The sequence below is a fragment of the Episyrphus balteatus genome, chromosome 1 (genome assembly GCF_945859705.1).
Source record: "Episyrphus balteatus chromosome 1, idEpiBalt1.1, whole genome shotgun sequence".
Taxonomy (NCBI): domain Eukaryota; kingdom Metazoa; phylum Arthropoda; class Insecta; order Diptera; family Syrphidae; genus Episyrphus; species Episyrphus balteatus.
In genome coordinates this window covers 12,715,960-12,742,395 of record NC_079134.1, presented here as the reverse complement: position 1 = coordinate 12,742,395, position 26,436 = coordinate 12,715,960, and the positions used below count along the sequence as shown (strand labels likewise).

At 44.0% G+C, this 26,436-nt stretch overlaps 1 protein-coding gene across 1 annotated transcript in view; it reads right to left on the bottom strand.

The window, feature by feature from the left end:
• Positions 1-26,436, bottom strand: part of LOC129906152 (uncharacterized) — a 174,548-nt gene that overhangs the window by 2,241 nt on the left and 145,871 nt on the right. Inside the window, exons 54-93 of the mRNA XM_055981804.1 lie at positions 26,082-26,384; positions 25,719-26,024; positions 25,023-25,664; positions 24,650-24,961; positions 24,251-24,589; positions 23,897-24,196; positions 22,883-23,833; positions 22,503-22,817; positions 22,107-22,442; positions 21,738-22,046; positions 21,368-21,673; positions 20,672-21,310; positions 20,300-20,614; positions 19,907-20,239; positions 18,586-19,839; positions 18,214-18,528; positions 17,515-18,153; positions 17,149-17,457; positions 16,447-17,091; positions 15,733-16,383; positions 15,379-15,678; positions 14,365-15,312; positions 13,651-14,292; positions 12,916-13,587; positions 12,211-12,855; positions 11,832-12,143; positions 11,448-11,780; positions 10,776-11,387; positions 10,065-10,721; positions 8,990-9,301; positions 7,970-8,923; positions 7,575-7,904; positions 5,807-7,504; positions 5,177-5,575; positions 4,323-5,117; positions 4,050-4,259; positions 1,702-3,981; positions 1,202-1,639; positions 638-1,144; positions 132-560 (exon numbers count right to left, since the gene is read on the bottom strand). Of these exons, the coding sequence (XP_055837779.1) occupies positions 132-560; positions 638-1,144; positions 1,202-1,639; positions 1,702-3,981; positions 4,050-4,259; positions 4,323-5,117; positions 5,177-5,575; positions 5,807-7,504; positions 7,575-7,904; positions 7,970-8,923; positions 8,990-9,301; positions 10,065-10,721; positions 10,776-11,387; positions 11,448-11,780; positions 11,832-12,143; positions 12,211-12,855; positions 12,916-13,587; positions 13,651-14,292; positions 14,365-15,312; positions 15,379-15,678; positions 15,733-16,383; positions 16,447-17,091; positions 17,149-17,457; positions 17,515-18,153; positions 18,214-18,528; positions 18,586-19,839; positions 19,907-20,239; positions 20,300-20,614; positions 20,672-21,310; positions 21,368-21,673; positions 21,738-22,046; positions 22,107-22,442; positions 22,503-22,817; positions 22,883-23,833; positions 23,897-24,196; positions 24,251-24,589; positions 24,650-24,961; positions 25,023-25,664; positions 25,719-26,024; positions 26,082-26,384 (22,992 nt within the window). The remainder of the gene's footprint in view (positions 1-131; positions 561-637; positions 1,145-1,201; positions 1,640-1,701; positions 3,982-4,049; positions 4,260-4,322; positions 5,118-5,176; positions 5,576-5,806; positions 7,505-7,574; positions 7,905-7,969; positions 8,924-8,989; positions 9,302-10,064; positions 10,722-10,775; positions 11,388-11,447; positions 11,781-11,831; positions 12,144-12,210; positions 12,856-12,915; positions 13,588-13,650; positions 14,293-14,364; positions 15,313-15,378; positions 15,679-15,732; positions 16,384-16,446; positions 17,092-17,148; positions 17,458-17,514; positions 18,154-18,213; positions 18,529-18,585; positions 19,840-19,906; positions 20,240-20,299; positions 20,615-20,671; positions 21,311-21,367; positions 21,674-21,737; positions 22,047-22,106; positions 22,443-22,502; positions 22,818-22,882; positions 23,834-23,896; positions 24,197-24,250; positions 24,590-24,649; positions 24,962-25,022; positions 25,665-25,718; positions 26,025-26,081; positions 26,385-26,436) is intronic.

The following is a 26,436-nucleotide window of genomic DNA, read 5'->3' as shown; positions in this document are numbered from 1 at the left end:
TAGTTTAAATTTGAATAGGATTTGATAAGATTTTTTCCTCGGGTAGGAAACCCAGATATTACGAGCTTGCGAAAAAAAAGTACGAAGTGTCAAAAAAGAAATATAATAGTTTTGTTTTTATTTCAACTTACTGCTTGAATCACTGGAACCACCTTCACGTTTTTCAAATGTCAAAATGGCATTCGATTGTATTGTGATTTCTTCACGCAGTGTACCCTCCATGCCACCATTGGCACTGGCCACTGCCGTTGTTGATGTTGAATTATCAGCAATGGCACGACGTCTTCTTCTACCAAAGGCATTATAGCCTCGGCAATTGACAGGTTGACATTTGCCAAAGCATACTCTAATATTACACTGGAAGCGTATATTATCACTTGAAGGGAATTTGAATGCATTAAAGCTGGCCAACAAACTATTCGTATCTGGGTTATATTCCCATTCACCGAATATTGTTGGATCTGTAGCGCAACCATTTTCATCTGTGACAATATATTCATTTTCGACATTATCTTCCATTGTTTTGGCTATACAACTTCGTGCAAAACCTCCATAGATAGCTATAAATAAAAAATAAAAAACAAAATGGCGTAAGTTAGACATATCTGTCAAAAATTAAGGGTGTGTGTAAACTTACTTGACGGTTCAACATCAACTTGCAGCATCAAATTATCACCGATTTCTGCTGAATTAATCTCTTGTCCATTATGAGTGATAATTCTCATTTGACAGATTGGTGGTGGACCTGTATTGGCAATTGTACCAGCTGTTGTCAACATTGACACATTGAAACCAAGTGTCACATTCTTCTCTCCCGTTTGATAGACACACTTGATGTTGTATGCTTGAGCCTTGTAAGTGACAAGTTTTGGATGCTTCTGGATAACCAGTACAAAACTGGCTATTCCATTGACATGCATCAAGCCACAACTTCCGAAATGAACCTTGAATATTTCATTTCTTGGAGCAGATTCACCAGACAAATTCACTACTCTACGACAGTCTTCATCCTTGCTGTGTCCTTTTACATAAAGAACTCCATTAAAACCTGGTTCAGGTAGATGAATTTGCACCTGAACTCCGTCAGCTAAACAGCTAACAATCATTTCAGGACGTGGGAAGTCTGTACGGAAGTTGGTATGATCTGAAAGTGGATTATATGTGGAACCTGTTTGGATATAAAGTTCTGTCAAAATCTTACTGCAGAATTCATCGGCATTTCCGGTGTAACCAACGTTACATTGACATACTGCCTTGTGATTGATTGTATTGCAGAAAGCGTTAATTCCGCAAGTCTTTGTTAGACATGCGTCTTCGCAGGTCTTTGTTTCGGTATTACAATAACGGTTGTCAGCACATTCGTCATCGGTTTGACATTCAGCTTGAATGGTCGGCACGCATTCACCGTCCTTTGTCAGGCGGTAGCCATATTCGGTTGGACAAATGCAACGTCCGCGTTCGTCAATGACCATTCCACGTTCGAGCGCACACACGCAATGTCCCGTTTCATCGATCTTGAAACCGTTTTCGACAACACATGGCGTGCAGTATTCATAAACGTCAAGAGCAGTTCCTGGCGGACAGATACACTGTCCGTTGATGTCTCGAACGAAGCCCTTCTCGATAACGCAAAGGGATCCTGAGAAAGAAAAAAAAACATTTTTTGAAAAGGAAAGTCTAGAAAGTTGGGAAGAAACTTACGTTTATCACATTGAACTGCTGCATTTCCGGTGTATCCTTCTAAACACTCACAAATCATGGTTCTAACTGGAACTGTGTCCAAAACCCGGCAATTGGCATTAACTCCACATGGTGTTGTTGCGTTACATGGATTCACACATTCTCCATTAATGCAAGCCGTTTGAGTTGGACATTCTCCATCGTAGACACACAAATCTGATCGTTCAATCACGCAACCGTTCTTCCGGGATATCGTTCCTGGTGGACAAGCACATTGTGGTCGATGTTGATAGACCTTGCAAATTTCGTCAATAGCGCATGCAGCTGTTGTGTCACATGGATTCTGGCACTTGCCGTTCACACATGCCTTATCACTTGGACATTCACCATCGGTGCGACATCCAACTGGAACACATGCAACTCGAGCATTTCCTCCAAATCCTGGGGCACATTCACAGATTGCTCTGTGATTAAGAGCTATGCATTCCGAGTTCTTTCCACATTGTTTTTCTTGACAAGCTGGGATACACAAACCGTTTAGACAGCTGTGCGTTGATGGACAAGCACTATCTGACAGACATTCAACCTTTGAGCACTCGAATTCTGGATTACCCTCGAAACCTTGACGGCACGTACAAACTGGTTTGTGATCCTTAATTCGGCATTCAGCATTAAGTCCACATCTGCATGGATCTTTACAGACTCCACTTATGCAGGCCTTTTCTGTTGGACAGTCTGAATCGGAAATACATCCGCCGGTAATTGTGACAACAGCCTTTGTAGGCTTACATGTTCCACTTCCCGAGCTAATATATCCATCGGGACATATGCAAATCATTGTTCTAACCGGTGATGTTGGTGTGACTTCGCAGCGAGCTGGTCGGTTACATGGTTCCAGCACAGAGCATGGATCCTGGCATTCGTTATTGATGCACGCCAATCTTGATGGGCAATCTGTGTCAAATGTACATTCCGGAGTGACATCTGGTTGACAATCGATGTAAGGATTTCCCATAAATCCACTTGGACAGCGACAAATTGCAATGTGATTCTGTGGCTTACATTCAGCTCTTGATGAGCATGGATTGTCATAAATACATGGATTGACACATTGTTCGTTGATACACATCTTATCTGATGGACAGTCACTGTTTGTGCGACAGCCAATTACACGACAACGTTCGTATGCGTTTCCTCTGTATCCTGACATGCAGCGACATAAAGCTTCATTTCCTTGTACATAGCATTCAGCATTAATTCCACAAGGATCATTCACCAAGCATGGACTAACACAGTTTCCATTGATACAAGCTTTTCCTGAATCGCATTCACCATTCACACGACAACCAATGCTTCTACACGTTGCATAGGGATTTCCATCGAAGCCATCTTGACACGAGCATATAGCTCGGTGGTTTTGGACGTTACATATGGCATTCGTTCCACAATTGCATGGATTACGGCATTGACGATTAACACAAGCTTCACTTTCTGGACAATCATTGTCTCCAGTACAGCCTGGTGGTGTTTGTAGTATGATTGGTTTACACTCTCCACGAGCATCTGGAACATGTGACTCAGGGCATACACAAACCATTGTTCGAACTGGTACACTGTCTAGAACGCTACACCTGGCTGAACTGGCACAAGGCGATAGCTCAATACATGGATTCTTGCACTTGTTGTCGATGCAAGCCATGCGACTTGGACAATCTGGATCATTGACACATTGTGGTTCGACAGCTCGTCGTTCACAATACGAGAATGGATTACCAAGTGGTGCTGTATCAGGACATCTGCAAACAGCAGCATGATTGATGGCAGTACAAAGAGCATTCTGAGCGCATGGATTGTCCAAACAAGGATTGATACATTGATTAGCCACACATGCTTGATTCGATGCGCAATCATAATCCGATCGACATTCAACTCGTAAGCATCGTGTAAACGGATCACCTTCAAGTCCTTGTGGACATCTACACGTGGCCCGATGATTTCTTCCGAAACATTCAGCATTCAGCGCACATGGATCAGATAACAAACATGGATTGACACATTCCCTATTCACACATTGTTTGTCCAACGAACATTCATCATCGGATGAACATCCGACTTGAACACATCCATATTGGGCATTTCCAGAGAAGCCAGCCTTGCAATAACATACAGGATGATGGTTCCTTACAACACATTCAGCATTGTTTCCACAGTTGCATGGATTGACACATTGTTCATTGACACATGATTCGCTGGTTGCACAATCTGAGTTGGATTTACAGCCAACTGTTGATACTTCCGTTGCTGTAAGAAAAAAAAAAAAAAATGGTTAGGAAAATGTCCGAAAATTTGGAACATCACAAGAAACTTACGTGGAATGCATGCAACTCGTGCGTCACCACTGTATCCTGTAGGACATCTGCATATTGGTGTACGATTTTCAACATGGCAATAGGCTCCTCGTCCACATGGATCTTCCGAGCATGGATTAATACAGCGTTCGTTACGACATCTCTGATCACTTGCGCAATCTTCATCGCTGAAGCATTCAGCAGTTGGTGGTCTTGTTGGTGTCTTTCCAGCTGGAAGAGAGAAAAATCCTTTAGAGTCAAATTCGAAACTTTCCCCGGGAGGATATAACTTACCGATAGGACTGCATTCAACCCTAGGGTTGCCTTCATAGCCTATTGGACAGGTACACTGTGCATAATGATCTCTGGATCTACACTGTGCGTTCAAACCGCAACGATCCAATCGACAAGCTTCAATACACTGTCCACGCTGGCAAACCTCCGAATTGGCACATTCTTCATTAACTTGACATCCTGATATAACATCGTGCTTAATTGGTACACAATTCCTTGAATTATCTGTAACCATATCGCTTGGACACTTGCAAATCATAGTTCTCAATGGCAGTGTATCCAAGACGGTACATGTTTGTTGTGGTGTACAGACATTCGGAACAGCACATGGATTAGCACAGCGATTATTCATGCAGGCCAATTGAGTTGGACAATCCGAGTCAACTTCACACTCTGGTTTCGGTGGTTTTGGTGGTTCCTTGATGCCAATACATTCCACAAATGGATTTCCAGTCATTCCTTGACGGCATTCACACTGTGGTTGATGGCGACGTCCAGTACAAATAGCACTTTGTGCGCAGGTATCTTCATCACAAACTGGTCGACAGACGCGGTTCAAACGGTCACAAGCCTCATGATCGGCACAATCATCGTTGTATTGACAGTGGCCAGCAATACAGGAAACGAAGGGATTACCCTGAGTTCCTGCTGGGCACACGCATACAGCTTGATGATTTTGTGGTTGGCATTGGGCGCCACTTCCACATCGAACTGAACCGAATGTGCATGGATTGACACAGTTTTCGTTGATGCAAGCCTTGTCATATGGACATTCTGAGTTTGTTTTACATTCAGCTGTGGATAGAACTTCATAAGAAGACGGTTCAAGACGAAAAAGGGAAGGAAATACTTACGTTTGTAACACTGAACTTGTGGATCTCCAACCCATCCTGCTGGACAGTAGCACAACGGTCTAAAGTTGGATACCCGACATTCAGCATTTCCAGCACATGGATTACCCTCGGCGCATGGATCTTGACAACGTCTATTAATACAAGCTGTTGATGGAGCACAATCTGAATCATGGGTACATCCCGCAATAACAGTCTTCGGTTCCTCATAGCAATTGACGAATGGATCACCCAGCAGACCGCTTGGACATGTGCACACAGCACGATGTCTTTGTGCCAAGCATTCAGCAGTTCTGGCACATGGTGTACCATCCAAACATGGATTCATACAATCTCCATTTCGGCAAGCTTCAGTATCGGCACAATCATCATGTGATCTACATCCATTATCTTTTTGGGGTTCTGTCAAAAGGAAAGAACAAATTCATCAATAAGAATTCTCTTTTCAAGGATCAACAAAAAAATTGGAAAGAATTGCGAAACAGAAAAAAATAAGTGATCTTAAATTAAGGTGCTCTGGAATAATTAAATATATACAAAAATCTTTAAACATTAGCACCGCTGAAAATGGTAAGCAAAAATATCGATTCAAGTTTATAAATTGCAAGCTTGCCAGCTTGGAATAATGCTCACCTTTTCTACATCCAACATCGGCATCACCAATGTATCCAGGTTCACATTGACACATCATAGTACGCAGTGGAAGTGTATCCACAACGGAACATATAGCGTTCGTTCCACATGGTTTGGTAACCACGCATGGATTCTTGCATTCTCCAGAGAAGCAAGCATGCTTGCTAGGACAATCAGCATCCACAGTACATTGTGGTTGTACCTTTTGAATAACAATCGTACATTGTTGTGTTGGATTTCCGGTATAACCTGGTGGACATCTGCATAAAGCACGATGATTATCGACTCGGCATTGGGCGCCAGCGCCGCAGTTGCATGGATCTTCACAGCGTTCGTTGAGACAGGCCAAATGGAAGGCGCAATCATTGTCGCGTGTACATTCTGGTCTTATGCATTGAACTTGAGGATTACCGCGGTATCCCTCAGGGCAGTAACAACGGGCCTTATGGTTGTAATCAGCTCTGCAAGTTGCCAAAGTTCCACACTGAGTGTATAGACAAGGATCGGTACATTGTTTATTGATGCATGCCTCATTTGCTGGACACTCATCATCTGATCTGCATCCTACTACATGGCAGAATGTCTGTGCGTTACCGGTGTAACCTTCGTTGCAGACACACAATGGACGATGTAATTGTACATGACACTTGGCATTTTGTCCGCAGATATTGGCTTGCTCACAAGGATTCTTACATTCCTGGTTGATACAGGCCTTGTCATTAGAGCAGTCATTGTCTGATGTACATTCTGGTTGTGGCACGACCACGACATCTACTTGTGGTGAACACTGGTTGTATGGAGATCCATAATATCCAGTTGGACAGGTACAAAGTGCCTTATGATTGATGGCACTGCAAATGGCATTAACTCCACAGGCGTTTATACAAGGATCACGGCATTTCTGGTTGACACATGCTCGATCTCTGGCACATTCTTCATTTGTCACACACTCAGGGTATGTGCATGTTGCAGCACCATTAATCACCCGACAGTTTCCATTGCTTCGGCACGGTGATGGATTACAAGGATCAACTGGTTCCTTGACAGTTGGCGTATGGCATTCCACAAATGGATTACCAACCATCGTACTTGGGCACGAACAGATTGGATTATGATTGACCACTTGACATTGTGCTCCATATCCACAAACTCCTGGACATGGATCGACACACTTGGCATTAACACAAGCAAGACTCTTGGCACAATCCGAACTGAGTGTACATTCTGGTCGGCAGCCTTGTCCAATTGGATTTCCAAAGTATCCTGGCAGACATTCACATACAGCATTTCCTCGTACAGTTTTGCATACAGAATTCGTTCCACATGGACTTGGATAACATGGATCGGCGGTTTTTGCTGGTTCTTCCTTACGTACAACTGGCGTACATTGTCTAAAAGCATCACCTGTCATTCCAGCTGGACATGAGCACACTGGAATATGATTATGGATTGTACAGATGGCTTCAATGCCGCAAGTTCCTGGACAAGGATCAACACACTTGTAACGTATACAAGCTCGGTTAGCCGAACATTCTGAATTTCCAACACATTCTGGTCGACAGCCTTCATAAGGATTGCCAATATAATCGTTTACACACACACAAGTGTAACTGTCACCTCTAACTTGACATTCGGAATTGATTCCACAAGGTGATGGATAACATGGATTCTTGGGTTCCTTTGGTGTTGGTGGTGGTTCTGAAATTAAAGTAAAGTTTTGTTTGATTAAAATACGTTCCACACGAGTCATGCAAGTATTGTAGCTTACTTGGTATATCTGTGCAACGATAGAACGGATCCCCAGTAAGTCCCGCTTGGCATACACAATGCGGTATGTGTAGCGTGACTATACATTGGGCGTTCAATCCACACGATCCAGGACATGGATCGCGGCACTTTTGATTGATGCATGCTAAGTTATTGGAACAATCGTCGTTGCTGCTACATTCAGGGCGACAATGGGGTGGTTGGCCTATATATTCGGGTAAACAAGTACATCTAGCTTGATCGTTATCACTGCGGCACTCAGAATAGAGTCCACATGGCGATGGCAGGCAAGGATTGATCTTAAGAGGTGGTGGTGATGGTTGACGGTATTCTACAAAATATCAGACACAAGGTTAAGGTGGGGTTGGGAGGATTTACTCTAGAGTTTAATCATACCTATTCTATTGCAAAGGTTATAGGGATTACCCACATAACCAGGCGAACACTCACAGTGTGCTCTATGTTGGACAACCTGGCAAATGGCATTAAGACCACATTGACCTGGGCAAGGATTTACACATCGATTATTGATACAAGCTGTAGATTGGCTACAATCTGAACTGGTATAACACTCAAGTCGACAATTTGGTGGACTTCCAAAGTAACCAGTTACACATGAACATATAGCATTGCCATTGCGTTCAATGCACTGACTATTCGGTCCACATGGTGATGGTTGGCAAGGATTTCTTGGCGGTTCATCTCGAACCAGTTCACACAAAACAAAAGCGTTACCAGTCATTTTCTCTGGGCATCGACACATTGGAATATGATTGGTCACTTCGCAAAGAGCGTTCGTTCCACAAGTACCTGGACAAGGATCAGTGCATTTATTTCGAATACAAGCACGATCTCTTGCACAGTCACTATTCAGCACACATTCTGGGCGACAACCGATAGCTGGATTTCCATGATACTCTGGAATACATGAACATTGTCCATCATTGCAAACGGTGTTAGGACCACATGGCGATGGAATGCATGGATCGACTGGAGTTTTCAATATAACAGGTGGCGGTGGTGGTGGAGCTCGACGACAACTTGTGAATGGATTTCCAATATAACCTTCCAGACATGAACAGCTTGGTGTGTGATTGATGACATTACAAATGGCATCGAATCCACACGAACCCGGACATGGATCGCGACATTTTTCGTTCAGACATGCTAAATTGCTGGGACACTCTGAGTGAATGGTACACTCTGGCCGGCAATATGGTGGTGATCCGAGGTAATTTGGAAGACATGTACATGATGGTGAATTGTTGATCTCCCGACAGTGAGAATATGGTCCACATGTTGATGGACTGCAGACGTTTATTACTCGAACTGGCTCAGGTGGTGGAGGTGCTAAAGATATAGGGAACGTGGAACTTAAGTTTTTGAAGACTGAAAATGAATCTGGGAAATAATTACGTATTGGATAGCATCGAGTGAACGGTTCTCCAGTTAAGCCCGGCTTGCACGAACATATTGGACTGTGTTGACGAACATGACAGTCAGCATTAATTCCACAAGATCCAGGACATGGATCGGCGCATTTTTGATTAATACAAGCCTTGTCACTTGGACACTCAGAACTGATGACACATTCAGGGCGGCAAAGTGGTGGACTTCCCACATAATCGGCTAGACAGGCGCAAATAGCTTGTTGATTGACTTCGCGACACTGGCTATTCGGTCCACAAGGTGATGGTTGACATGGATTTACGTATTGCGTAGTTATTTCTGTGAAGTTTTGGAGTTGATAAATTGGTTTTGGATGTGTCAAAATATTAAGCAAAGATGCTAAGGGTAAGTGGCAAAGTAGGTGAGTTTTGAAAACGATATTGGTTGAGGCATTAAAGGGTCTTACATTCTACCTATCACAGATAGAGGTAAGAATAGGGTTAAAAGCTTAGAGGTCTTAAAAGTCTGGTTTGAAATCATCTTTGAGGTCGTAATAAGAAAAGGTTAAACTGGTTTATGAGAAGTTTTAAAGTCAAAGCTCTTATTCTAAAAGGTTAAATGATCAAGTCGTTTCGTAATCAGTCAAAGAATTACACTTTAAGGTTAGGGTTTATTGAGGTCTTAAGATTATAGGTTAAGGTTCGGCGCTTTTTTAACGTTTTATCGCTTGGTTATTGAGTTAAAAGCTTAGATCGATAGATTCCTAAGACCTAGGGGTTAGGGTTTTAGAGGTCTTAAAAGTCTTAATGTTTTAAATCATCTTTGAGGTCGTAATAAGAAAAGGTTGAACTGGTTTAAGAGAGGTCTTAAAGTCAAGCCTCTTGTTCTAAAGGGTTAAAAAGCTAAGTCGTTTCATAGAGAGTTAAAGAACTAGGCTTATGGGTTACGGTTTATTGAGGTCTTAAGATTTAAGGTTAAAGTTCACGCTTTTTAAAGCTTTTATCGTTTGAAACTTGGTTATTATTTGTTAGCAAAAGCTCGTCTGAGATCAAAGTTTTCTCAAAGCCTCTTCTGTTAGTTTGGTTTGAAAAAGTATTCTTACGTGCAGCAGGTGGTCTCCTACAAACAATATATGGATTTCCAATGTATCCAAAGTCGCATTCACAATTTGGAACATGATTGATAACTCGACAATAAGCATCCTGACCACAAGTTCCCGGACAAGGATCTCTGCACTTATTACCCTGGCAACTCTTATCAGCTGGACAATCAGAATTCTTAGTACATTCGGGACGACAGACATCGTAAGGATTGCCATAATAATCTGGCAAACACTGACAATGACTGATGCCATTTCTAGGTCTACAAATGGCATTTGGTCCACACGGAGATGGACTGCATGGTACAGCAATTTCTGTTGGTGGATCTTGTTGTCGAATGCATGCAGCAAATGGATCACCTGTCATACCTTGTGGACAATAGCACATTGCAGAGTGACTGATCACTTTGCATTCTGCTTGAGACCCACAAGATCCCGGACATGGATCTGCACATTTTTGATCGATGCATGCCTTATTCGAGGGACATTCAGCGTTGGTAACACATTCGGGATGACAATTTGGTGGAACTCCTAGGAATTCAGGCAAACAGGTGCATTTATAACCATCATCGTTTTGTCGTTCACACTTGGCATTGAAGCCGCATGGTGATGGTTGGCATGAATCTCGAGGAACTGGAGCTGGACGAGGTGGTTGTTCAACTAAAAGGGAGGAAATTGTAAAGTAGGGTTCGTGGATAAGAGTAAAATTATTACTTATTGGTTGACATGCTATGAATGGATTTCCGGTATGTCTTGGCGGACAGCTACATATTGGATTGTGGTTGCGAACCATACATTCAGCTCGCATTCCACATGTTCCAGGACAAGGATCTTTACATTTCTGATTCAAACAGAACTTGTCCAATGGACAATCGGAGTTGGTAGAACATTCCGGATGACAAGATGGCGGTGTTCCAAAGAAGCCGGGAACACATGAACATATTGACTGTTGGTTGAATTCGCGACATTGACTGTTCGGACCACATGGTGATGGATAACATGGATTGGTTACAACTGGCGGTGGTATTTGATCGCATTGTATGAATGCACTTCCAGTCATTCCTTCGGGACAAGAACACATTGGAATGTGGTTCTGGACAGTACACTGGGCATTAGCACCACAAGTTCCAGGACAAGGATCAGCACACTTGCTACGGATGCAAGCACGATCGCGGGGACAATCTGAGTTAAGGACACACTCGGGTCGACAACCGGAGTATGGATCTCCACGGTATTCAGGAATGCATGTACAGATTCCGTTGTTGCAGTTGGCATTGGCGCCGCATGGTGATGGATTACATGGATCGGTCGGTGGTGGAGGGTCACCTAAGATGGGAAATTCTGTATGAAATAGGGAAATCGCGTAAAAGGAGGTTAGATTATTACGTGTGATTGGTATAGGTCTGCAAACTGTAAATGGATCTCCTGTGTATCCACTTGTGCAGACACAATTTGGAACATGATTGAGAACATTACAGATTGCTGACAAACCACATGATCCCGGACAAGGATCTCGACATTTCTCGTTGATACAAGCCAGATTTGTTGGACAATCTGAGTGAACACTACACTCTGGACGACAATTGGGTGGAGTTCCTTGGTAGCTTGGCAGACAAGAGCAAGATGGGACGCCATTCAAATTCCTACACTGAGCGAATTGTCCACATGGCGATGGTATGCAAGGGTCTCGAGCTGGTTCTGGTATTGGATCCACAGGCGCTATAGAAAGAAATTGAGTATCGACTGGTTTGGGAAGTCGGAAAGCCTTACGTGGAATAGGATAACATCTAGTAAATGCATCTCCAGTATAACTTGTTCGGCAGGAACAAATTGGATTGTGATTGTGGACATGACATTCGGCGTTTTGTCCACACACGCCAGGACATGGATCAGCACATTTTTGATTCATACAAGCCTTGTTTAGAGGACATTCAGCGTTCATGACACATTCTGGCCTACATGCTGGTGGACTGCCAATGAATTCTGGCAGACAAGAACAAACTGCCTGCTGGTTGACTTCACGGCATTGAGCATTTGCTCCACATGGAGATGGGACACAAGGATTCACATAATCTGGGATCGCTTTATGGAACACGAGGAGAGATTATTTTGAGTTAAAAAAAAAAATTGTAAAGAAGACATTTCTTACGTTTTTGTATTGGAGAACAGAATCGGAAAGGATTACCAGTGTAATCCTGGTAGCAAGTACACGTTGGTAAATGACTTGTAACATGACATTCTGCATTCTGGCCACAAGTTCCAGGACATGGATCAATACATTTCTGCTGAACACATGCCTTGTTCGATGGGCAATCAGAATTAAGAACACATTCCGGACGACATCCTTCATAAGGATTACCAAAGTAATCTGGCAAACAAACACAGGACCCAACTGAGCCATGTTGTCGGCATTCGGCATTGCTACCACATGGATTCGGATGACAGGGTTCGATTTGTTCTCGAATTGGTTCCTGTACCTGATCACATCTGGTAAACGGATCACCGATAAAGCCAGACGTACAAACACAATTGGGTACGTGATTGAATGTTCTACATTCAGCATTAAGACCACATAAGCCAGGGCACGGATCAACGCACTTCTGGCGAATGCAAGCCTTATCGCTTGAGCATTCTGAGTTTGATACACATTCGGGACGACAATGGGGTGGTGCCCCAATGAATTCGGGTAGACAAGAGCAAGATGGACTTCCATTGGAGTTGACGCATTGGGAATTTGGTCCACATGGTGATGGGTAACATGGATCGGGATCGTTCTTTATGATTGGTGGTTCAACTGAAATTGTGGAAAGGTTGTAGGTATGTTCTACTTTTATGGTCTGGATAGGATTTCTACCTCTAACTTCACATGCCACAAATGGACTGCCAGTATAACCTGAAGGACATGAGCAATGTGGAATGTGATTAATCACATTACACAAGGCATTACGTCCACAAGTTCCTGGACATGGATCTTGACACTTTTGATTGATACATGCGCGATTAGCAGGACATTCGGGATTGGAAACACATTCTGGTCGACATCCAGGTGGTGAACCTATGAATTCGGGCAGGCAAGAGCAAATGGCATGATGATTTACATCGCGACATTGGCTGTTGGGACCACACGGTGATGGATTACATGGGTTTTCAATAACAGGCTCTGTAAGAAAGGGTTTGAGGTTATTTCCTGAAAGACCTAATTTTGAGTCTGAGTCTGATTTACTTGGAGTTGGTAAACACTGTACAAAAGCATTTCCAGTCATCTCAACTGGACAATGACACATTGGAATGTGATTGTTGACTTCGCAAATGGCATTAACTCCACATGTTCCCGGACAAGGATCAACACACTTATTCCGTATGCAAGCCTTATCCCGAGGACATTCGGAGTTCAAAATGCATTCTGGGCGACATTCGCGGTAAGGATCTCCATGATATTCTGGAATACAAGTACACTGGCCATTATTGCAGACAGCATTTGGTCCACATGGTGATGGATCACAAGGGTCATCGGCGATTGGTGGTTCTAAATATTCAACAATAACGGTAAGTTTCGGAGTCTTGGAGACATATTTTACTCTGATCTTACTTGGTGGTGGAGCTGGTGAACAAGCTAAGAAGGGATTTCCCTCATAACCTTGCGGACATGTACAAATCGGTACATGGCTACGAACACTACAAAGGGCATTTAAACCACAAGATCCCGGACAAGGATCTCTACACTTTTCCTGCAAACAAGCTTGATTGCTTGGACAATCAGAGTTCAAGGTACATTCGAGTCTACAATTTGGTGGCTGACCGATATAAGTCGGACGACACGAGCAAGAAGCAAGGTTGTTTATATTGCGACATTCTGCAAACTGTCCACATGGCGATGGGGCACATGGATCGCGGTAAGGTTCTGGTTGCGGTGGTGGAGGTGGTAATTCATAGCAACGTGTGAATGCATCGCCGGTAAAACCAGAGCGACACGAACACAACGGGCTGTGATTCCACACTCGACAATCGGCGTTGGTACCGCATGTACCGGGACAAGGATCAACACATTTTTGGCTAATACAAGACTTATCGTGGGGACATTCGTTGTTTGTCGTACATTCCGGTCGACAAGTAGGTGGGCTACCTATATAAGTTGGCAGGCAAGAACATACGGCTTGTTCACCGATTGTCTTACACTGACTATTAGGACCACATGGTGATGGTTGACAAGGGTTCTTATATTCTTTAATAGCTATAGTGGGGATAAAAATAGAGTGCTTTAAGTGATAAATGTGCGAGGGGATAAAGGTTTCAAAACTCTTACGTTCTGCTGGAATTGAACAATAGTTATAAGGATCTCCTGAATATCCTTCAAAGCAGCTACAAGTTGGCAGATGATTGATAACATTACATCTGGCATTTTGACCACAAGTTCCCGGGCATGGATCACGGCATTTCTGATTTACACAAGCCAAATTGGATGGACAATCTGAGTTGAGGACACATTCAGGGCGACATCCTTCATAAGGATTTCCAAAGTATTCGGGCAAGCATTGGCATGATGCGACATTTCCTCGTTCTTCGCATCGAGCATTTGCTCCACAAGGACTTGGATTGCAAGGGTTGATTATTTCAGTTTGTTGTGGTTTTGGATTGCACTGCGTAAATGGATCACCTACGAAGCCTTCCAGACATACACACGATGGAGTATGACTGACAACTTGGCAGAGGGCGTTCTGGCCACAAAGACCCGGGCATGGATCTGTGCATTTTTGTCTGATGCAAGCCAAATTGCTGGAACATTCCGATGATGATATACATTCTGGTCTACAATTTGGTGGGCTTCCTATGAAAGTTTCCAGACACGAACAAGATGGTGATTCACCTCTTGTTTCACATTTTGAATTCGGTCCACAAGGGCTTGGAATACATGGGTCTTTAGGTTCTCTCACAATTGGAGGTGGTGGTAGACGTTGACAGCTGGTGAATGGGTTTCCAGAATAGCCATTAATACAAGAACAGAATGGATTGTGATTGACTACATTGCAAAGGGCATTAAGACCACATGTGCCTGGACATGGATCACGGCATTTCTGGTTTTGACAAGCTTGATTTAATGGACAATCGGAATTAATGGAACATTCTGGGTGACATGATGGTGGACGGCCAATGTATCCAGGGACACATGAGCAGACCGCCTGTTGATTGACCTCACGGCATTGACTGTTTGGTCCACACGGTGATGGTTGACAAGGATTACCGACAGGTGGAGCTAAGGGGCAATAGAATTTAAAGGTTAGAGTTTATTTTTTACCTAAAACGAAGATTATTCGACTACCTGGGATTGGTAAACATTGAACGAAAGCACTGCCAGTCATTCCATCTGGACACCTACACATTGGTATGTGGTTGTTAACTTCACAAATGGCACTAAGGCCACATGTGCCAGGACATGGATCGACGCACTTGCTTCGGATGCAAGCCTTATCGCGAGAACAATCGGAATTGAGGACGCATTCTGGACGACAACCGGAATAGGGATCACCATGATACTCTGGCAGACAGGTGCACTGGCCATTTGAGCATTGTGCATTAGGGCCACATGGTGATGGATTGCAAGGGTCATCAAGAACTGGTTCTGGGGAAAGAATTATTAGATTTGGGTCTAGGAGTTTTGTGAGTGAGTCTTTACTTGGTGGCGGAGGTTGAATAAAGCAGTTTGTGAATGGATCTCCTGTGTATCCAGCTGGACAGGTGCATATCGGTGTATGGTTAATGACACTACACTGCGCCAAGTTTCCACATGAACCTGGACAAGGATCGATGCATCTCTCACGAACACAGGCCTTACTAGATTGACAATCCGAATTGATGACACATTCCGGATGACAGTTGGGTGGAGCACCGTAATATGATTGAAGGCAAGAGCATGACGGTTGATCGTTGATGGTTTGACACTGAGCATTTGGACCACATGGCGATGGCACACATGGATCGCGATATGGTGCAAGCTCTCTAATCGGCGGTGGTGGTGGATTCGGGAAACATCTTGTAAATGGATCTCCTGTGAATCCACTGCGACATGAACACAATGGACTATGATTCCTGACTTGACATTCGGCGTTTTGTCCACACGATCCCGGACATGGATCGGTACATTTTTGATTGATGCAAGCTTTGTCGAAGGAACACTCAGAGCTGGTTGTACATTCGGGCCTGCAAGCAGGTGGACTGCCAACATAAGTTGGAAGACATGAACATACAGCTTGGTTCTGAACCTCGCGACATTGGCTATTAGGGCCACATGGTGTTGGTTGGCATGGATTGACATATTCTCGAATAGCTAAAATTGGGAAAATGAAGGGTTGAGCTTTGATATGGGAGTGGGCTATAAAAAGCGACTTACGTTCTTTAATAGGACTACAGAAGCGATATGGATCGCCAGAATAATTAGGAATACATGTGCATGATGGCAAATGATTGACAACGTTACAATCTGCATTCTGACCGCAAGTTCCTGGACATGGATCCTTACATTTACTTTGAATACAAGATTTCGTTGCTGGACAGTCTGAATTCAAGACACATTCAGGACGGCATCCATCATATGGATTGCCAATAAACTCTGGCAAACACTGACAAGCACCGGCCCCGTTTCGTTCTGTACATTGGGCATTTGCTCCACATGGACTTGGTTCACATGGGCTTGTGATTTCTGGAGGATCTGCGCGAATAGTGTCACAGAAAGTAAATGGATTACCGCTGAAGCCTGAGCTGCAAACACACATTGGAGTGTGATTGATGACATGGCATTCAGCGTTGCTTCCACACACTCCTGGGCATGGATCTTTGCATTTTTGCCCGATACAAGCCTGTGAGCTTGGACACTCCGAATTGACAACACATTCTGGTCGGCAGTTGGGTGGTGAACCGATAAAATCGAGCAGACAGGAGCAGGATGGTGAATTACCATTTACGCGACATTCTGAATTGGGTCCACACGGATTTGGACGACATGGATCTTTCACTTCTTCGAGTAATGGTGGTTCAACTGAAATAAATGTCGTTTGAAATATTGAAAGAGAGGCTGGGTAAGGGTAAAACGCACTTGGTATTGGATGGCAAGCTGACAATGGGTTTCCTGAGAATCGACTTCTACAGCGACATATCGGGTTATGATTTACAACCGAGCATTCAGCATTCACTCCACATGTTCCCGGACATGGATCCCTACACTTGTTTTGCAGGCAAGCTCTATTTAGAGCACACTCGGAATTGGAAACACATTCTGGGCGACACTGTGGCGGACTACCGATATATTCGGGCAAGCAAGAGCATACAGCTTGCTCGTTGATTTCGCGACATTGACCGTTTGGACCACATGGTGATGGTTGGCATGGGTTTTGTCGAATTTGTTCTGAAACAAAAGCTACCTTAAGAGCAGGAAGTTGGATAAAAGATTTAATATATTTACGTTTAACTGGAGAACACTGAACAAAAGCATTTCCACTCATTCCCTCTGGGCAATGACACATGGGAATATGGTTGAAAACTTCACAAATAGCATTCGATCCACAAGTGCCCGGACAAGGGTCTGTGCACTTGCTTCTAATGCATGCCTTATCTGTTGAACAATCCGAGTTCAAAACACACTCTGGACGGCATCCGAAGTAGGCATCTCCATGGTATTCTGGTAGACAAGAGCACTGACCGTTCTGGCATACAGCATTTGCTCCACATGGTGATGGATTACATGGATCAGTTGGCTCTGGTGGAAGAGGATCCACAATTACCAAATGGCATAATGTAAACGGATCACCAGTATAACCGCGGGTACATTGACATATTGGAGTGTGGTTTATGACACTACATTCGGCGCTGTAACCGCACGATCCTGGACAAGGATCAGTGCATTTTTGTGATATACAAGCCTTGTTGCTTGGACACTCTGAATTGACGACACATTCAGGTCGGCAATTTGGTGGGGCTCCTAGATAAGTTGGAAGACAGGAACACGATGGACTGCCATTGATATCCCGACATTCGGCGAATTGTCCACATGGCGATGGAACACAAGGATCACGGTATTCATCGCGTTTCGGTGGTGGTGGAGCTATTTTAAGGAAACATTCAGTTAAAGGGTTAGGGGGAAAAAAAGAAAGGGAGATCTTACGTGGTATTGGGTAACATCTACTGAAAGCATCACCCGTGTAGCCGTTTCTGCAACTACACAAAGGAGAGTGATTACGAACTCTGCACTCGGCATTAGTTCCACACACTCCTGGGCAAGGATCTTCACATTTTTGGTTCCTACAGGCCTTGTCCAATGAACATTCAGAGTTTGTTGTACATTCTGGTCGACATGCTGGCGGACTTCCAATGAAGTCAGGCAAACATGAGCAAACAGCTTGTTCATTTACTTCGCGACATTGGGAGTTTGGCCCACATGGCGTTGGTTGACATGGATTCACATACTCTTTTATGATTGCTAAAAGGTTTTGATTTATTAGAAATGGGTCTTTTGGGGACTTCAGAAAGAACTTACGTTTCTCTGGTATCGAACAGAACCGATATGGGTTACCAGTGTATCCTGAGAAGCAGTCACACGTAGGCAAATGATTAATGACATTGCATTGAGCATTCTGTCCACAAACTCCAGGGCAAGGATCTTTACATTTTTGGTTAACACAAGCCTGGTTCGATGGGCAGTCAGAGTTTTGAACACATTCTGGACGACAACCCTCGTAAGGATTTCCGAAATACTCTGGAAGACATTGACAAGATCCAGCATTGTTGACCTCTCTACATTCGGCATTGATTCCACATGGATTTGGATCGCATGGTCTAGTCTCATCAGCTGGTGGTGGCTTTGGTGAACATCCGCTAAACGGATCACCAGTAAATCCTTCCGCGCATATACACATGGCAGTATGACTAATAACTCGGCATTCAGCATTGATTCCGCAAAGTCCTGGACAAGGATCTTTGCATTTCTGACTGAGACAAGCCTTATTGCTAGGACACTCAGAGTTGGTGATACATTCCGGACGACAGTTGGGTGGTGCACCAATGAATTCAGCCAAACATGAGCACGATGGAGAATCTCCCACAGCTTTGCATTGAGAGTTCGGTCCACATGGTGATGGTTGACATGGATTCTTTGGTTCTTCTGGTATTGGTGCTATAATTTCTTGGCAGCGTACAAATGGACTTCCAGTGAACCCTGATGGACAGGTACAGAATGGATTGTGATTGACAACTGTGCATTTAGCACCAAGTCCACAAGTTCCAGGACATGGATCAATGCATTTCTGATTCTGACAAGCCATGGACAGTGAACAATCGGAGTTTCTGGTACATTCAGGTCGACATGTTGGTGGATTTCCAATGAAACCCTCAATACATGAGCACACTGCATTGCCTTGGAATTCGCGACAACGTGAATTCGGTCCACATGGACTTGGATTGCATGGATGTTGGACTTCTGGTTGGCGCTGAATTAGATTACATTGCACAAAAGCGTTGCCGTTCATATTCTCTGGACATCTACACATTGGAATGTGATTGATAACTTCGCAAATTGCACTCAGTCCACAAGTTCCTGGACAAGGATCTGTGCATTTGTTTCGAATGCAAGCCTTGTCCGAGGGACATTCTGTACTAAGAACACATTCAGGGCGACATCCGACATAAGGATCACCTTGATATTCAGCAATGCATGTGCATTGGCCGTTGTTGCAGATGGCATTGCTGCCGCATGGCGATGGATTGCATGGATCATCCAAAACTGGAGGTTCCGCTTTAGAAAACAAAAGAAATGGGGGAATTTAGTGATGTGGGTTTTTAGGATTTGTTAGAGGCCTTACGTTTTGGAGCAATTTGGCAAGCTGTAAACGGATTACCAACATAACCTTGGATGCATGAACAAATCGGTGTATGATTTATGACGGAACATTGGGCATTCAAGCCACATGAACCTGGACATGGATCAATACAACGATTGTTTATGCAAGCCAGGTTACTGGCACATTCAGCGTTCGATGAGCATTCGGGACGGCAATTTGGTGGAGCTCCAAAGAAGTTGGCTAGACAAGAACATGCTGCTTGTCCGTTTGAATTGCGACATTGTGAATTTGGTCCACATGGTGATGGCAGGCAAGGATCTTGAATTCTCTCGGGAACAACTATTGGAGGTGGAGCTATACAAGGAGACAGTGGGTCAGTTAGGTAGCTTAAGGGGTCAAACGTTAGAATCTTACGTGGAATAGGGTTACAACGGGTGAATGGATCACCAGTGAAACCGCTTCTACATGAGCACAATGGACTATGGTTATGTACTCGGCACTCGGCGTTAGTTCCGCAGGTACCTGGACATGGATCAACACATTTCTGATTTAGGCAAGATTTGTCAAAGCTACACTCGGAGCTTATGGTACACTCTGGCCGACAACCTGGTGGGGTACCAATGTAGGTAGGCAAGCATGAGCAAACAGCTTGACCGTTTACTTCCCTACATTGACTGTTTGGACCACAAGGTGATGGTTGGCAAGGGTTAACATACTCTTTAATGATGGCTATAGAGGGAAAAACTTGGTAAACGGATTGTGGACTTAAGGTTTTGAAAATCTTACGTTTAGTTTCGATAGCACAGAATCGGTATGGATCTCCATTGTATCCAATTCTACATGAACATGATGGTAGATGGTTTAACACATGGCAATCGGCATTTTGTCCACAAGTTCCCGGACAAGGATCTCCGCATTTATTCTGAAGACAAGCCTTATTCGATAGACAATCAGAATTGAGGACACACTCTGGACGACATCCTTCATAGGGATTGCCAAAGTATTCAGCTAAACATTGGCATGATCCAACGCCATTTTGTTGACGACATTCAGCAAATGCTCCACATGGGCTTGGATTGCAAGGGTCTACAATTTCTGGTGGACTAGCACGAACGGCGTTACATTGAACAAATGGATCACCCGTGAATCCAACTTCACAAATGCACATTGGAGTATGACTGATAACTCGACAAAGTGCATTTTGTCCACATAAACCTGGACAAGGATCTCTGCATTTCTGTCCTCGACATATCTGGCTAGTTGGACACTCGGAATTGGTTACACACTCTGGTCGGCAATTTGGAGGACTTCCGATGAAAGTCTCCAAACACGAACACGAAGGAGAGCCATTTATGTTTCGACATTCTGAGTTCGGTCCACATGGTGATGGTTGACATGGATTCGTTGGTTCGGGGTCACGTTTGACTGAGAATAGATTTTACTGTTATAATCGACTTAGGGGGAGAATTAGAGATTTCTTACTTATTCGCTGACAAAGAACGAATGGATTTCCAGTGAATTGTTCCGGACATGAGCAGAAGGGATTATGATTAACCACAGAACATTTGGCATATTGACCACATGTTCCGGGGCAAGGATCTTGACACTTCTGATTTTGGCAGGCTTGATTTTGTGGGCATTCAGAATTGGTGTTACATTCTGGGCGACATGTCGGTGGGCTACCAATAAACGTGGGAAGACATGAGCACACAGCTTGAATGTTTATTTCACGACACTGGCTGTTTGGTCCACATGGAGATGGTTGACATGGGTTTACAAAGAGTTCAACTAAAAGGGGGTAAAAGAATGTTAGAATCATTGTCCCTAGAATTGTGAGGGTCAAAAGAGATACCTTGAGCTGGATAACATTGACTAAATGCATTGCCAGTCATTCCTTCTGGGCAATGACACATCGGAATGTGATTGTGAACTTCGCAAATTGCATTCGCACCACAAGTTCCTGGACATGGATCCAGGCACTTGCTACGAATGCAAGCACGATCACGTGAACAATCCGAATTGAGGACACATTCAGGGCGACATCCCACTAAAGGATTCCCTTGGTACTCAGGAATACAAGAGCATTGACCGTTTTGACAGACAGCATTTGGACCACATGGACTTGGATTGCATGGATCACGTTCTTCCTCTTTCAAAGGTGCTAAAAACAAAAGGTTTAAAATATCTTCTCGTGATATGGAGAGGTCCAAGGGAGTCTTACGAGGTGGTGTATAAGGTTGACAGCTAACAAATGGATCTCCAGTGTATCCAATGGGACACTGACAACTTGGTGTATGGTTGATAACATTACATGTAGCAGCAAAGCCACATGATCCCGGGCATGGGTCAACGCAGTGTTGACGGATGCAAGCCTTGTTGCTAACACATTCCGAATTGATGGTACATTCTGGACGACAACTTGGTGGGGCGCCAATGAAATCAGGCAGACAAGAGCAAGATGGGACGTTGTTTGTGTTTCGACATTGAGAGTTTGGCCCACAAGGACTTGGCACACAAGGATCGCTGAAAATTTCGATTTCACGCGGAGGTGGTGGTGCTATAAGGGATCAAAATAAATTAAAATGGTTCTGGTTGTACGGGAAGCCTAGGCAATTACGTGGTATTGGAATGCATCGAACAAATGCATCACCAGTGTAGCCGTTTCTGCAGGAGCAGATTGGGCTATGATTCCTAACTCTACATTCGGCATTTAGACCACAAGTTCCAGGGCATGGATCAGCACACTTTCGATTGATGCAAGCCTTATCGGCGTCACATTCCGAGCTGGATGTACATTCTGGTCTACACGAAGGTGGAGTTCCAATGAACTCTGGTTGACATGAACAAACTGCTTGCTGGTTGACTTCGCGGCACTGGCTATTCGGACCGCAAGGTGATGGTTGACATGGATTGACGTATTCATATTTAATTGCTAAAAAGAATTGAAAGGGTTAACACCCACACTCAGAGAGGGATGAGTAAATTAAAGAATCTTACGTTCAGGAGGAATGTTACAGTAACGATAAGGATCTCCAATATATCCAACGAAACAGTTGCATGTTGCCAAATGATTGACAACATTACATTCAGCATTTTGCCCACAAGTACCAGGACAAGGATCCTTACACTTTTGTTGCACACATGCCTTATTGGTTGGACAATCAGAGTTTATCATACATTCAGGGCGGCAACCTTCATAAGGATTTCCAAAGTATTCTGGCAAACATTGACATGCCCCAGCGCCATTTCTTTCAATACAATTGGCATTGGGTCCACATGGACTTGGGTTACAAGGATTGATAACTTCTACAGGTAGTTGCCTCACAATATCGCAGTGACTAAATGGATCCCCTGAGTAGCCAGGGCTGCAAACGCATATCGGAGTATGGCTTACAACACGGCACTCTGCATTCGATCCACACAGTCCTGGACATGGGTCCTTGCATCGTTGATTAATGCAAGCGAGATTGCTTGCACACTCTGAGTTTGATACACATTCTGGCTTACAATATGGTGGACTTCCGAAGAAGCCTTCAAGGCAGGTACAAGATGGTGCTTCTCCAATACTTCTACATTCCGAATTTGCTCCGCATGGTGATGGTCGACAGGGATCAGTTGGAGTCGATTGTACAGGACGTTCTATGATTTCCTGGCAAGCCACAAATGGATTTCCAGTAAAGTGTGGAAGACATGTACAGAATGGATTATGATTAACAACCGAACACTTGGCATTACGGCCACATGATCCAGGACATGGATCACGGCATTTCTGATTGACACAAGCCAAATTAGCGGCACATTCTTGATTGGCAGTACATTCTGGGCGACAAGTTGGTGGACTTCCAATGAATCCTTGAACACAAGAGCAAACTGCTTGGTTATTTACTTCGCGACATTGACTGTTTGGACCGCAAGGTGATGGTTGACAAGGGTTTTGAATGATTGGAGCTAAAATATTAAGATGGATGGTTAAGACTTGGTTTGGTTCTAGGATTTTGAGAGAGTATTTACGTGGAACTGGAGAGCATTGCACAAATGCATTTCCAGCCATTCCGTCAGGACATCTACACATCGGTATATGATTGATGACATCACAGATCGCGTTTGTGCCACACGTTCCAGGGCATGGATCAACGCATTTACTGCGGATACAAGCCTTGTCACGAGCACAATCACTGTTAAGGACACATTCTGGACGACATCCTGTATAAGGATCACCATGATATTCCGCAATGCATGAACATTGTCCATTATTACAGACAGCGTTTGCTCCACATGGCGATGGATTGCAAGGATCATCAAGAACAGGTGCTAAAAATTCATGGGTTAAGTGGATAAAGTTCAATGGGACTTTATTGTCCTTACGTGGTGGTGGTGGTTCAGGTCGACAGAAGGTGAATGGATCACCAGTATATCCAACAGGGCATGTACAACTTGGTGTATGATTGATCACATTACAAACTGCACCATTTCCACATGATCCTGGACAAGGATCACGGCATTTTTCATTGATACAGGCTTGGTTGCTTGGACACTCGGCATTGATCATACATTCCGGACGACAATTTGGTGGTGCACCGATGTAATTGGCAAGACAAGAGCAGGATGGAGATTCATTGATAGTGCGACATTGAGAATTAGGTCCACATGGCGATGGCACACATGGATCTTGGGGTTGTCGTTGAATTATGACAGGTGGGGCAGCTGGAATGGGAATAATTTTAGAAAAGTTCCTTGGGTTTGTAAGAAAACTTGGTAACTTACGAGGAATTGGGAAACATCTAGTGAACGCATCACCAGTATATCCGGGCTTACAGCTACAAATAGGACTGTGATTGTTGACCCTACAGAGAGCATTATTTCCACATGTACCGGGACATGGGTCTTGACACTTCTGATTGATGCAAGCACGATCGCTTGGACACTCGGAACTTATTGTGCACTCAGGCCTACATAATGGTGGGCTACCGACAAAGGTTGGCATACAAGAGCATACAGCTTGTTCGTTTATTTCACGACATTGACTGTTCGGTCCACAAGGAGTTGGCTGACAGGGGTTAACATATTGTTTGATGGCTAAAAGATTACAAATTAGTTAGAAAAGAGGGAAGAAGGTGAAGACTTTCCGAAGACTCACGTTCACGTTCTTGTTGACAGAACCGATATGGATCTCCAGAATATCCAGTGATACAAACACACGATGGAACATGGTTGTTCACATTGCACAGAGCGTTTTGTCCACATGTTCCTGGACATGGATCTGTGCATTTATTACGGAGGCAAGCTTTGTTCGATGGACAATCTGAGTTGAGCACACATTCAGGACGGCATCCTTCATAAGGATTTCCAAAGTACTCCGGCAGACACTGGCAGGCTCCGGCATCATTCTTTCTTATACATTCAGCGTTCGATCCACAAGGGTTTGGTTGACATGGATCAACTTGATCCAGCTGTGTGATTCTTACCGCAACACATTGTACAAATGGATCTCCTTGGTAGCCAGTCGGACAAAGACAACTTGGTGTATGACTAAGGACATGGCATTCAGCTCCAGCTCCGCACAGCCCTGGGCATGGATCTTTACATTTTTGGCTGATACAAGCTTGATTGCTTGGACATTCCGAGCTTGTTAGACACTCAGGTCTACAATTTGGTGGAGAGCCAATATAATTGGCGATACAAGTACATGCTGGTGATTCGCCGACAACTCGACAATCTGAATATGGTCCACATGGTGATGGTGTGCAGGGTGCTTTTGGTACTTGTTGAGGTGGTTCAACTATATGGGAAAACCAGGTTATGTTTGGACCATAAAGAGAAATACTAAGCTTACTTATACGTTGGCAACTGATGAATGGATTGCCAGAGAATCTCTCAGGACACTGGCAGAATGGTACGTGATTCACAACCTTACACTTGGCATTGACGCCGCAGGTTCCTGGACATGGATCGGTGCATTTTTGATTCAGACAAGCTTGACTAAGAGAACACTCAGAGTTCGTTGTACATTCAGGCCTACAGAACGGTGGACTTCCAACGAACTGTTCAAGGCACGAACATACAGCTTGTTGATTGATTTCTTGGCATCTACTATTCGCACCACATGGTGATGGCTGGCAGGGATTTGTGATTTCAATTTCTATGACAAAAAGGAGGTTTAAAAAATAAGGACTTTCAAAAAATCCATCAATCTTACTTGGACTTGGTGAACAACTTATGAAAGCATTGCCTTGCATGCCCTCGGGACACTTGCAGTTAGGAATATGATTCATAACTTCACATATGGCATTATGTCCACATGTTCCTGGACAAGGGTCCACACAAGTGTGTCTTATACATGCACGTTCTCTGGGACAGTCAGTGTGTAAAACACATTCTGGCCTACAACCGGTATAAGGATCTCCATGATATTCGGCTATGCACGTGCATTTACCGTTATTACAGATGGCATTTGGCCCACATGGCGATGGATTGCAAGGATCTTCTTCTAAGATTTCAGCTAAAGAGCAAGATTTATTGTGAATCATGGGTTTATCAAAAGACAAGGAGTT